This window comes from Osmerus eperlanus, chromosome 26 (assembly GCF_963692335.1).
Source record: "Osmerus eperlanus chromosome 26, fOsmEpe2.1, whole genome shotgun sequence".
Lineage (NCBI taxonomy): Eukaryota > Metazoa > Chordata > Actinopteri > Osmeriformes > Osmeridae > Osmerus > Osmerus eperlanus.
This window is the reverse complement of record NC_085043.1, coordinates 2750115-2763479: the sequence shown is the minus strand read 5'-3', so window position 1 is coordinate 2763479 and position 13365 is coordinate 2750115. Positions and strand designations below refer to the sequence as shown.

Below are 13365 nucleotides of genomic sequence, written 5' to 3'. Positions count from 1 at the left end.
ATGTCCAGCCCAACGAGTGCTCAAAATGCCTTAAGACTAGCCCAAAATCTTTTGGGCGTACAACTGAGGAGTTACCACATTTATCCAATTCATTAATCAAATCAAATTTATTTGTATAGCCCTTTTTACACGCAAGCATGTCACAGAGGGCTTCACATATGCCCATAGAACTGCCCCTCAACCAACCTAAACCCTCAAGGAAGACAAGGAAAAACTCCCAAAAAACTCTCAACAGGAGAAAAAAAAAATGGAAGAAACCTTGGGAGGAGCAATTCAGAGAGGGATCCCCTCCTCCAGAGACGGTTGGTGGGAGAGAGGAGCAGAACACAGGCTAAACATAGTCATACAGTGTCGATGGGTTTTTAAAACACCAAAATCCATTATTCAACTTTATAGATGTAGGACAGGACCGGGAGACTCGCGACCAGGTCCAGCGTTGGCTGACCGACGACCAGGCAGGTGCTGACAACTCAAACCCCCCACACCACAAGGGATGTGTGTGGGGGGGGACAGAGAGAGGAGAGCAGGGATTAGAGAATGCCAGGAGCAGCTAACAGTTACAGTCATAATAGAATGAGATCCCCACCGGTCAAGTGTGGACTGGTGCAGCAATTTAACAGAGCAAAAAAGGGGAATTTGATGCAACCCCACACACCAAGACAGCGACAGCCCCCCTCATTTGGAACATGAAATCTGTTCCAGGGGAAGAGAACTCTAAAATAAGTTATACTTAAAGAATAAGGATGGAAACAACCCGTCCCCCGTTGCCTCCAACTAGTAACATACTTACCTTTAACAGTCGTAGAATTGACTAAACAATAATGTTTTTAACCTAATTTTAAACGTTGAAACAGTATCAGACTCCCTAATTGAGACGGGTAGTTTATTCCAGAGAAGAGGCGCTCTATATGAGAACGCCCTACCTCCAGCTGTTTTTTTCTTAATTTTGGGAACCACCAGATAGCCGGCATCTTGAGATCTAAGTGTCCTTGCGGGGCAATAGGGTGCAAGGAGACCGGAGAGGTACAGTGGTGCCAATCCATGCAGAGATTTGTAGGTTAGTAGTAGAACTTACAAATCTCTGCATGGATTGGCAACACAAGGCATTACAACAAGTTATGTTATCATGCCGCTTCCTATCACCACCAAACTGAAACACAGAGCAACAATTACTTTATGAAAGTGAGGAGAAACATTACTAAAGGAAGTGTGTGTAGGTTATGAACTCTTAATGTTCGCTCTCCCCACACACTTTCCCCATCCGTGCTATTTCCCTCTCTCCCAGTGCAGGTCACTTAAGGCAGAAATGCCATGGCTGCATGAGGTTTAGAAGTAGCCCAAAAACATGCCACCCGCGATCAGTACATTTTCACCCGCGAAACTGATTTGAAAGTTCCCCAATTTAGCAAAAAAATCGCAAATGTGGCAACTCTGCCTGAGTAGATCTCATCTGGAATCTCATTCAATACACAAATGACAACAGGCATGAGGAAAATTGTGCTAGGACAGTGCAAATAATCTGCTGGCATTGAGGCTCGTCTACTCTACCCATATAATTTCACCATTCGAAAAAAATATACTTTTTCGTATTTGAGCAAACTGAATTTGTAGATCAGAATTTGTTTTCATTTAAATAAATTCGTGTGAATCCGGTGGTGTTTAAATTTCAATATTAAGTATTCAATGCCTACAATTCAAAACATGTCACTGATTTGCTTCGATATCCGACACGCAGTGGAGTCCATTATTGGATGATATTGGACACCTCGAAGGGCATTATATCCTGCTTATACCATGGTCACTTACCAACGAATTTGTTTTACAAACATTAATTTATGTTTTTATGCGTTTTGCAATAGAAATCAACATTGGCCAGCTCAGATATCTGTAGTGCGCTAATAGAACTCATACCGGCTTTCCTTTGGCTGAGCTATTAGCCAGAAAGCTAACGTTATGCCAGCAAGAGTTAAAGGCAACAACATTGTGTACGGTTGACAAACAGTAAATATAATTTGACAGCATGTTTGACAAGAAGACTTTCTAGCTGGCCAGCTATGCCTTTGTCCCCAAATCAATATCAAGATTTTCACAGACAAAGTATTGGCCATATACTAGTACTGTACTAGGCTGCAGTACGGCCGCAGCCTGTGTAGCTAGTTGAATAGCAAATGGATGTGAGATGATCGGATCAAAGTTGGCATATTCTCCAAACGGTAATTATAATTTGACAACAAGACCAGCCAGCCAGACAACAAGACCAGCCAGCTATCCAGCCATGTCATTGTCCCCAAATCAAGATTTTTTCGAACAAAATAATCGGCATGTCGTGTAGGCCGCAGCCAGTCTAAAGTAGATTGACTAGACTAGCGAGGTGAATAGCGAATGGGATGTGAGAGGAGCGGTTACGTGACACTGACACAGTAAATTCAGAAAAGTTAAATTTTCCTAATAGGTTAAAAGAAATATTGAAGTTACTTATTGTTGTAATTACATGTTAGCTTGTTTTCGAAAGTCTTTCAAAATTGTAAACAGAGACTTTGACTCCGTCCCTGTTGTTGTGGTAATTTATTTCAGACATTTAGTATGAGCCTGTACAATGTAACCTGCACAATAATTTAGAATGGGGAACAGACAGTTTTACTGGAAGTACTTAGTAGGGGTGGGAATCTTTTGGTACCTCATGATTAGATTCGAATCGATTCTTGGGGTCATGATTAGATTTTTAATCAAATTTCGATTCAATATATGCTTACATTTGATTCCAGTTTGCTGTTTAGTGTTACTTGTTTCTATTTGACTGTGATAGGCAGTTAAGTGAAGAAAAAAATCCCACTGCATCAAAACCTTGAAATGTATTGCTTTTCTTGCAGTTTAGTAAACTCATTGTTATAAAACAAATGCATTTGAATTTAAGCTGACTGCAACCATTCAACATATGATAGTATTCTGTTTTTATAAGCAAGGCAGCCCTGAGACAAATAGAATAACTAGTTTGTACAAAAATTGAAATTAAACGTACAAGAATAAAAAATAAAAATGTGAATCGCTAGAAGACTGAATCGCGATTCATACGTGAATCGATTTTTCCCCCCACTCTTACTAAATATATGTGTGAGATGACACAAGCACACTTGTGCCTATGCAAAGGCATGCACACCCAATAAATGCTGAAATACAGGTAATTGCAAAGGATTCACACTCTGGCTCCTGCAACCTTGTGTGACTAAAGACCAGTGTTGGGGTAGTTACTCAAAAAAAGTAATTGATTACACATTACTAGTTAATTTAAAAAAAGTAATGCTTTACTAGATTACTCACTGCTGAAAGTAACTAGTTACACTACTAGTTACGTTACTTTTGGATTACTCTGTGACATCACCTGAGATGCACTTGCCAAATAACAATATATATGCCCAAATCAACTCATAGTTATTATAATGAGGACAGATCTCTCTTTTATGCATTTTAATACCACAAAGCTGACAAAGACGTTGTGAACATCAACCTAAAAGTTGTCAAGCAAAACAAGGCTACAGTACTGGCAGTAAGCAAAATGTCTCAAAATAAAATAATGCTTAAAACTTTAAATGGCAACATTTCCTCTACTATGTATGCTGCTACAAGCCTGTTTATCTCTGATTTGGTAACCTTCTGATGTTGAAAGTCAAGTTGTGGCTGCTTGGCTGGTGTCGGCAACAATGGCAACGGCAACCTTTTATCGGCGTCAGTGTCACTCAGGGTTCGGGGATCCTTAGCTATAGTCTTGAGTTAGCATGTTGCCATTGAAGATGCTTTGACAGATTAGAGGTTGTGTTCGCGGCGGTGGAGAGGTGTTTTTGGCGTGGGCACAATGTACATTGTACAGTTATGTTTTTGTCCTTTCGCGCAACTAATACGAAGTAATGTGCATACCTCCATCCCTCAAAAGACGTCCTCTGCCATTCTTGTTTCGCCTCCTGAACTCTGAGGCTAAGTCAACTGACGAGTGTTAAGCAAACACACGTAGCCTACTGTAAAGGGAAGTTTGAATTGTTGTTTTTTTCTCCTCCCGATATGCAGATCGCAGTAATGCAAGTAACGCAAGTAACGACATTTTTGTATTAGTAACTGTAATGCGATTACTGAAGTTATCAACAGTAATGCGTTACATTACTGCGTTACAGACAAATGTAATCTGATTACAGTAACGCGTTACCCCCAACACTGCTAAAGACACACACACACACACACAATGTGTATATATATATATATATTTTTTTTTATTTTTTGTGGTGGGCCGTTATCGGCGTTAACGCACTGCGACTCTTATCGGCGATAAAAAAAATATCGCCGTTAATCTATTCTCAAAGTTGTGTTGGGAGCTGGGTCTATACTACGCAAGCTATGATGACTTTCACCTTGATATTTTGGCACGGATGTATACCTAGCCGAATTGCACTGTAGGGGGCGAGAACGAGTCTTCGAACCTGTGTGTATGCCTTGTGTATGAAATTATCACATCAAACGTGACGTGCTAACATGGATGCAGCTATGAAGCCGCCTGGTTTGCTTCAGGGAAAATGTATTTTTAAGAAGCTTCCCAATGGAAACCGTGACAAGACTAAGGTTGTTTGTACCTTGTGCTATGCGGAATTAGTTTACTGTAGGAGTTCTTCCAGTCTCAAATACCACCTAAACGCAAAGCATCCCTTAGCTAATGCGGAAGATGCCGGGCCAAGTACTGATGTAGCGCAGGGGAAGAGTCGTCGTCAAACTACGATGTTTGAGTGCAACCGAGGCAAGCCCGTCAGCATAGCTCTATCAGCCAAGCTAACTAATCTAATAAACAGTTAATAAACAAAAGTACATCTTATTGAACATAATTTATTTTCATCACCAATTATCATAGTAGAACAGATTTCTCAAGCAGTTTGTGATGCATTTTGGAAACAGGAGATGAGCTCCTGGTCTATGCGCCACCTGGCTTGAGAAACCCGTTCTCAAAGACTTACTTTTAGTCATTATTTGGGTTAATTAATCTAGATTTTAAAAAATTATCTATGCCCACCACTATTTTTTTAATCTAGATTAATCTCACTGTAATCTTGGTGTTAATCTAGATTAATCTAGATTAAAATGGCTCATTTGAATGCCGAAGGCATTCAGAATATGTGTGCTACCCAAATAATGACTAAAAGTAAGTCTTTGAGAACGGGTTTTTCAAGCCAGGTGGCGCATTAGACCAGGAGCTCAAAGCAGAATTCCCATATCTGTTGAAATGCCCTGCTTGACTTTTTTGGTGTAAAACTTTTGTTGTAGAATTGACCGAACTGTAAAATTATGAACTTTGTGACATGACGCGACCAAGAAAGAGACATGGCTGCCGCCTCATAAGACTATGTGGTCTATCTGGCGACGCACTCACTCAAATTTCAAGACTTTCGTGACCCAAATCAAAATTCTGATGCGACAGATCAATGGGGAATTGCTTTCTCTCTTAAATGCTACCATCCTCGACCTTTTTTGTCTTTTTAAATCTAACTATTTGTATTATCCGTGTCATTCTCTAGCTTTTATAAAGGTTATCTTCCCGGTTTTCTGCCACCTAGATGCGCGCACAACTGTTCGTGTTGGCGTTGCAAGCTTTCTTTTTTACCATGACGGGCGCGGTAGTCGGGAGCTGTACTCCGCAATTTCACTCGCCAAATGGCGGAGCATCGGACACAATTTAGTCGCCAGCCCAAAAATCTACACGCCATTGGCGCTTGGCGGGTGCCAATTTCGAGCCCTGTTAGCACGTCACATTTGATGTGATAATTTCATACACAAGGCATACACACAGGTTCGAAGACTCGTTCTCGCCCCCTACAGTGCAATTCGGCTAGGTATACATCCGCGCTAATATATCAAGGTGAAAGTCATCATAGCTTGCGTAGTATAGACCCAGCACCCAACCCAACTTTGATAATAGATTAACGGCAATATTTTTTTTATCGGCCGATAAGAGTCTCACGTTAATGCAGCGCGTTAACGCCGATAACGGCCCACCACTAATATATATCTATATATATGTAAGTCAAACCTATGGGTGAAACTGATGCTATTATTAACTGCGTGGGTAACAAATGTTGCTTTCTTTTTACCTTTTTTATACAGTACTGTATTTGAAGACCTTTTGGAAAAACATCTGAAAAAGTGCAACTCTAGAGAGAAGCCCAGACCTGTGAGTAAATTAAAATATAGAACTATAATTGCAAGATTATTTTCTGTCTCTCGATTATCTCAAAGTCTGCGGGTGTCTTGCTCAGAAATCATGGACTTGCAGTGCCGTGTGTGATGTTGTTTGGATGAGCAGTTCACGTGGAAATATAATTAAGTCTATAAAAATCTAAATGTATCGCTGCACTAAGCAATGGAACCATGTGTCTTGCAATAAATATATATATAATAATATAACCGAGTTGGGCTAGTGTTGTCCCAATCTTTTAATTTGAACTTTTGTTTTTTGCTTGACGGGCTAGCAACAGTAACGAAGGTGGGTGGGGCTTTTGCAAATGGTTAATTGTGTGTCCGTTTTTTTATGCCTTGATTTATCTTAATAACCGTTCATTGTATGATGTTGAAATGTGGCAGGTGTGAAGTGTCAAGTGTGTTTGTTGCAAGTTGTTTAGATGAATGGTTTGGAACAAATATAAATGTTGATCTCCACTAAGCAATGCATGCATCTTGCAATAAATAAATATAACCAACATGGGTCACTCCAATATGGTGTCCTTCCATGGGTGCTGCACTAGTGCATACATGTCACTCCCATATTTCTGTTAATATTTTGTATTCTCCAACCAAATCAGGTTTATTATGCGCAAGATATTAATGCAGGACCAGTATGTGATGAAGGCAGTTCCAGTTGTGAGGTAAGATACAACACAATTTTCAACATGATAGATGATTGAGAGAATAAAGTTCCTTCAATTAAACAAGAAGTGTAGAAGAATATCACAAATTCAGGTACATTAGAATTTTGACATTTGTAAAGTATGTATTGTACTATCAAGAGTTCAGTAATACAAGATTTCCACCTAGGGGTGCATGCTCATGCTATGTTCTCACTACAGTATATTTTCAACAAATGTCTCCATAGGGTGGGCATACTAATCACTTGTGCTAATACAGATAGGCTACTGTACAGGACTTTTGTGCTCGTATTTGTTGCATTTCACAACATTTGAAAAAAGATGGCGTCAAACGCATTTTTACAGGATTGCATTGAAAATAGGGATGCACCGGTCTATCGGACATACATGGCTGATACTTCCCTTGTTGACTGCCATCGGCCTATAAGCAAATAAGATAATGTTCACTGATGGTAAATCAACAAAGGCAACATGTGACATGCACATGTGTGGTTTGACATGTTGGAATAATTGAATTTGTGTCTTTATCATTCAAAGATAAGTAATCCCTGAAGGGAAGTTCAAATGTGACACGTGCTGGTAAAAAAAGTTTGCATGTTGTCAATCTTCAGATTGCGTTCACGAAGTCCAACTGGCTATCTGTCCCTCCCCAGCATATATTTATATAGTGCAATTAAAACAAAAAGATGAAAAGAGGGTTGAGCTTGTTCTCTCGTGCATCAGGGAGTTGTTCTTGCCTACGCGTCCCACCTGCTCGGGTGCCGTCTCCACCCGGTTTCAAGGTTGTTTCTGAAAATGAAGAGATAGAGACACAAAGAACAGCCTGCTTCCCACACCCTGTGTGAGACACCATGTTTAAGCCTGAGCACACTTCTCAGATCATAAGACAGAACTTTAATAAGCACAATATATTCTTTACCATCTACTCATGAAACTGGAGTCCTAATGTTACAGTAATAGCCTACATAAAACCAAAATACACATTCTCAACCAGTATGATATTGTTTTGGACATATTAACCCGTCTTGTCATGCCGAAAGTTGTTCAATTGAACAGGTTAAGCATCAACAGGCTAAAATCAAGTAAGTCAATAGCCTAGAATTTCCAAACAAATTATACGTCGTTCTCATTTTTACAATACTTTGTCCGTGTCCCGACAATAAATGAAGAACATTATATGTTTTGCCAGTATAACTGGATCTAATTCGGCCGATTGATTTGAATGTTCATGATGTCCCTGTGTGTTTACCGTATTTTACGGTAAATAAGCCGCATTGTGTATAAGCCGCACCTCCCCAGAATGAGCACTTTGTGTTTGTAAATCGAAGTATAAGCCGCACCGGAATATAAGACACACTTTGAAAGCACACAACGTTACCGGTGCGCCGGCTAATATTAGGCGGAACCAATGCTTTCAATTGCCGTAGGCTTGATGCTGAAAGCATTACGTGAAATCAGTGAGGGCTGTTCGAATGGCGATGTCAAGAAGAGCAGTGGTAAAATACAAGTTATGAAAAGAGACCGCGTCCGTGTCTTATTGTCCACACTATCATATACAATTATATCTAAAACGAACTTACAAAGAGCTCGGTTAGACTACCAAAGTTGAATTAGTAATGTTGTTAGCGATGCTAGCGTTATTTTGCTAGCTAGCCTAGCCTACAACATTTCACTGGGTTTGCAGCTGTTTGATTAACTGAAATTATTATGAAATGTTATGTTCTACTAGCCATTTGCCTACTTTAGCAAGTCACTGTATTTCCAAGCCCTGATAGTGTAACTGAGAAAACAGTAAATAATTCCTCTTTCAAGTAATAAGCCCCCGTTCAAGTGTTGAGCATAAAATTAGCTGCACGGTCAGTAGAGATCTTGAGAGAAGACACTTTTTTGTTCTAAAACCGGAGTATAAGCCGCTTCGAAATATAAGCCGCACAAGACAACTGTAAAATCGGAGTACAAGCCGCGGATTATTTTACGTAAAATACGGTATACTTTTGACTGGGGACAACAATGCAATCTTGTCAGCCGACTATAAAATGTTAATAATGTCATGCTACTATATACCAACTGCAGTCTAGCCTAACCCGCAATGTGTTTGACATACTTCAGTCAATAAATTACATTTTGCTGAACGATTGAAGGGCTAGACAACAAATGCTCTAATGAAATAATGAAACTAACAACACAGAAATAAATGACAGATCACCAAGAAGGCACGTTCATTTTCCGACCTTGCCTTTAGCTCTGTGCAAGATGCGCCATCTAGCGACCATAACGTGTCAGTAACAACGTCCCTGTCTGTGGACTCATGGGCCAACTGACCCCTAACGGCACTATAATTAAGGAAAAATGGCTTGGCGCTTCTAGTGTTAAGGTACGTCAGACTCTACCTTAACCCAATGTTTCTCATTAAATACGTAAGGTGCCAGCCTGCCACAGTTTCATAATGAAGCGAAAATGTTTATTTACACATCTCAAAACAAAGATCTCTGTTTTGCGCCATTGCAAAGCATCTCTAACTCCCATGTTGACTCATTAGCGGAAAATGTTACTGTCCTCAGTAAGTCAAGTGACATAGCCAGCTGCTAGCCTAACCTTGTAAGGTTATCACCAGTGGCTCTGACAACTAAATTTTTTCAGCATTTGATGAGCAAGTTGCCTCATCATGAAACATTAGGCAATTTGTAATCCAGTATTCTTTTTTTTCTTCTCAAAATATAAACCAGTTAACAACATTGGATTTTCTTGCCTTCCATTTTTTACAAGGCAAGTTAGAGCTAGATTAGGTGAAACAGGTTTTCACAAGCGCTACTGCAAGCACACAAACTGTAGAATTTTACTGCCGTAAAATCACATTTAATCCCTTAACATTTTAAGGGATTCTGTGCAACACCCTTAAGTAAATCCCTTAGCGAAGGAGAAATTAAGTGTCATACTTAAGGGGAAAACCAAAGGTGTTTTGTGCTATCGGCCCCTGCATCTTTCACAAATGTAACAGCAGCCCCCCAAAAATCAAATCAATTGGGGTGTGAACAATCGGCATTGGCTATTGTCAAAACTGGCAACATTGGAATTGATTATGGACCGGAATGTCATGATCGGTGCATCTTTAATTGAAACACACTGCACAGTGTACAAAAGTGTGAATGCGGCATAAAAAGCACGAATTGTCGCTGTAAACTGCAAATAGTGTTTAGCAATAAGATATGGGAAAACAAATCTCTAATGGGGTTGTGAGGCTGAGGGTAACTACATAAAGCAACTTTTGTTTAGGTGCCTTTAACGGATCGCAGTAACACGGAGTTGGACTTGCTTTTGAAAAAATTGAGGAGTGCAGTGAAAGGTAAGCTGAAATACACTTTGTGTATAACAAGAACTATGTACAACTTCAGAAAATGTAAAAAAAGGTTCTGGTTAATCCTGAATTTACACCTTTTTTATAGGATTAAAATTGGAACATCAGGATAGCATACAGTCTCACCCTTCTCTCATTGAAGCTTTGAATGATCCAAATAATGGTGACTTTGCATGCAAACACCTCAAGCAGCAGGTAGTGAAAAATAATTTTATATAAAGTATTTATAAAATCTCTTTGCCCTTTATACTGAATATATATAGTGGATTGATGTATTGTGTTTACTGTTAAAAGGCATCCCTTTTAGGAAACATGGAGGCCTTAAACCTACTTGGACCCAACCAGTGTTTTGTCGAGTTCGGAGCTGGAAAAGGAAAGCTGTCCCACTGGATACATGTGGCCTTGAAAGCAAATGACAATATTCATTTTTTACTTGTTGAGAGATCAAGTTCTCGTTTCAAGGCATGTAAAGTATTAAGCTAATTTGTTGCACATCACTTGAGTTTATGATTACTCTGCTTGGCTGATGGCGCATGGCCCACAGTCAGACCGCACTCACTGCACTGCAAACATTTCTGTATGGACCTCGCATGGGCGGCATTATCAAGCTGAAACAGAAAAGGGCCTTCCCCAAGTTGTTGCCACAGAGTTTGAAGAGTTCATATTTCCACCAGTGGAACCAAGCACTGTAGCCAAAAACCATGAAAAAAGGCAGTTTTCAGTTGGCTTGGAAATACCCTTGCTGCACAAAGTGAGATCCATACAGAAATGTTTTGTCAAGTTTGGTGAGGAAAAACTTCACTGGCCTGCACAGATCCCTTAACCAGATTCACCAGATGGATTGTTACATATGTCCACCTGGAAAGCCATCCTTGGAAACTGTTTTGAAAAGGCCAGGCATTTTCAAAAAATACTTGCTAATTGGATGAACCATCTTTCACCGTTTATCACAAGCTAACTTTAACCGCACTCGAAGCAGTCAGTAATGCCTCATAGGACACTGATTGGTCTGAACCACTTCCCACATTCCTACAGACACACTCCAGGACTCAAACTGCCTACTAAAATGTGCCGCAAATTGTCCACAGATGTAATGAGAAACTTCTGTAGATAAAATTGCAATGGGTGTTTTTATGACTGAACAATAGTTAAGATCCTGACCTACACCTTTAATGGTAATGTAAAAAATAATGGTTCTATTCTTTTTAGGTTGACGGCAAACACCAAAGTACTGATGCAAAATTCCAAAGACTACAAGTCGATATTCAACACCTGGATTTAAGTATGTCATCCTTATTTATATTTTATCCTGGAATCATATGCATGTATTTATACAACAAGCTTTACAATGGTTACAACTGCACAGCCACTCAAGACACAAAGGCCTGCGTCACATCAGTAATGTTTCTTGTGTTTTGTTGACAAATGTTAAAGATCACATGACTGTACATATACTACCATTTAAAGCAGGGGTGGGGAACGTCCGCCGTATGCGGCCCGCAAAATCATTTGGTCCAGCCCGCCATGGCACTGCAGTAACCATATTATTAGGTGCATTGTTCGTTGGCAGCAGCACTATTTTAATATGTGGAAGAGGACCGTGGAGGCGCGCAGCGTTGTGTACCAATGTACCAAAAAATGTCGCTTGCGCGCTCGCATTAAGTGTGGAATTCCTTTCTAGCAAATCAAACCCAGAATACGTTTTTGGTTTGGGCCGTCGCGCCGAATGTTTACAACGTATGGCTCCGCGCCTGATTAACACTCAGATCGATAAGCAGTCTCAAAAATGGTAGCAATATAAAAAATAATACGATCCCTTTCCGTAATCATGATACCCCCCAATAAATTTTCGATGCACCCCTAGTCAAAGCAGGCTGCACCCGTGCCAGCTAACATCACAAACTTCACCAAAGAGAAGCAGTTCCAGCCATCACATTAGGGGTGAGTTAATTAAATGTTTGACCAAATATAGCGGGCACATTTTTAAGTTGATAATTCTGTACGGCCCCCGAATGATTTTATAAATATCCAAATGGGCCTTGGCAGAAAAAAGGTTCCCCACCCCTGATTTAAAGCGTTGATGTAACTTAGAAATGTTCTTGTTTTCGAAAGAAAAGCAAATTGTGTCCATTGGGATTAATCAAATTGAACAAAAATAGTGTAGACATTGTTAATGTTGCAATTGTTAATGTGCAAAATGACAACTGTAGCTGGAAATGGCTGATATCCCGGAATATCTATATAGGCGTACAGAGGCCCATTATCAACAATCAGTCCTCTCTTCCAATGGCACATTCAGAATCAGAATGACTTTTATTCGCCATGAAAGTTTGCACAGACTTGCTTTGGCAGGAAGGTGCAAACATTAAACATATAGGAATCTAAAATTTAAATATGGGGACTAACTATACTAAGGGTACATAACTAGCAATACTAAGTGGAATTAGATTAAAATAAACTACAATAAAATATAAAATAAAATATAAGTAGCAGTAATTTACAATATAAAAATACAAATATAAAAAAAAATACAAATGGTACAAGATTGTATTGTGCAGTGCAAAAAGCAGTGTGTTTTAAGGGCATTGAGTCATGAAGTCAGTGTGAACCCTTGACCTTGTTGAAGAGGCCAACAGCGGAAGGGAAGAAACTTTTTTGGGCGTGTGGTATTGGTCCTGATGGACCGCAGCCTTCTGCCGGAGTGGAGTGACTGAAACAGGGAGTGACCAGGGTGGGAGGAGTCGGCCACAATCTTCCTCACTCGCCTCAGGGTCCTCGAGGTGTGCAGGTCCTCGAGGGCAGGCAGATTGCAGCCAATCACCTTCTCAGCAGTGCAGATGATACGCTGCAGCCTGCTCTTGTCCTTGGCAGTGGCAGCAGCGTACCAGATGGTGATGGAGGAGGAGAGGATGGACTCGATGGCTGTGTAGAAGTGCACCATCATTGTCTTTGGCAGGTTGAATTTCTTCAGCTGCCGTAGGAAGTACATCCTCTGTTGTGCTTTCTTGGTGAGGGAGCTGATGTTCAGTTCCCACTTCAGCTGGGAGAGCTTGTCCTGAAGCAGGGCGGGGATGATGGTATTGAAGGCAGAGCTGAAGTCCACAAACAGGATCCTGG

The 13365-nt window shown here is 40.3% G+C and overlaps 1 protein-coding gene across 2 annotated transcripts in view; it reads left to right on the top strand.

Moving 5' to 3' along the window:
• The window catches only part of trmt13 (tRNA methyltransferase 13 homolog), a 53632-nt gene that overhangs the window by 19044 nt on the left and 21223 nt on the right, over positions 1-13365 (top strand). For both annotated transcript variants that reach the window (XM_062452677.1, XM_062452678.1), the window contains 6 exons: positions 6136-6202; positions 6831-6893; positions 10167-10236; positions 10337-10443; positions 10543-10710; positions 11458-11530. In XM_062452677.1, the coding sequence (XP_062308661.1) occupies positions 6136-6202; positions 6831-6893; positions 10167-10236; positions 10337-10443; positions 10543-10710; positions 11458-11530 (548 nt within the window). The remainder of the gene's footprint in view (positions 1-6135; positions 6203-6830; positions 6894-10166; positions 10237-10336; positions 10444-10542; positions 10711-11457; positions 11531-13365) is intronic.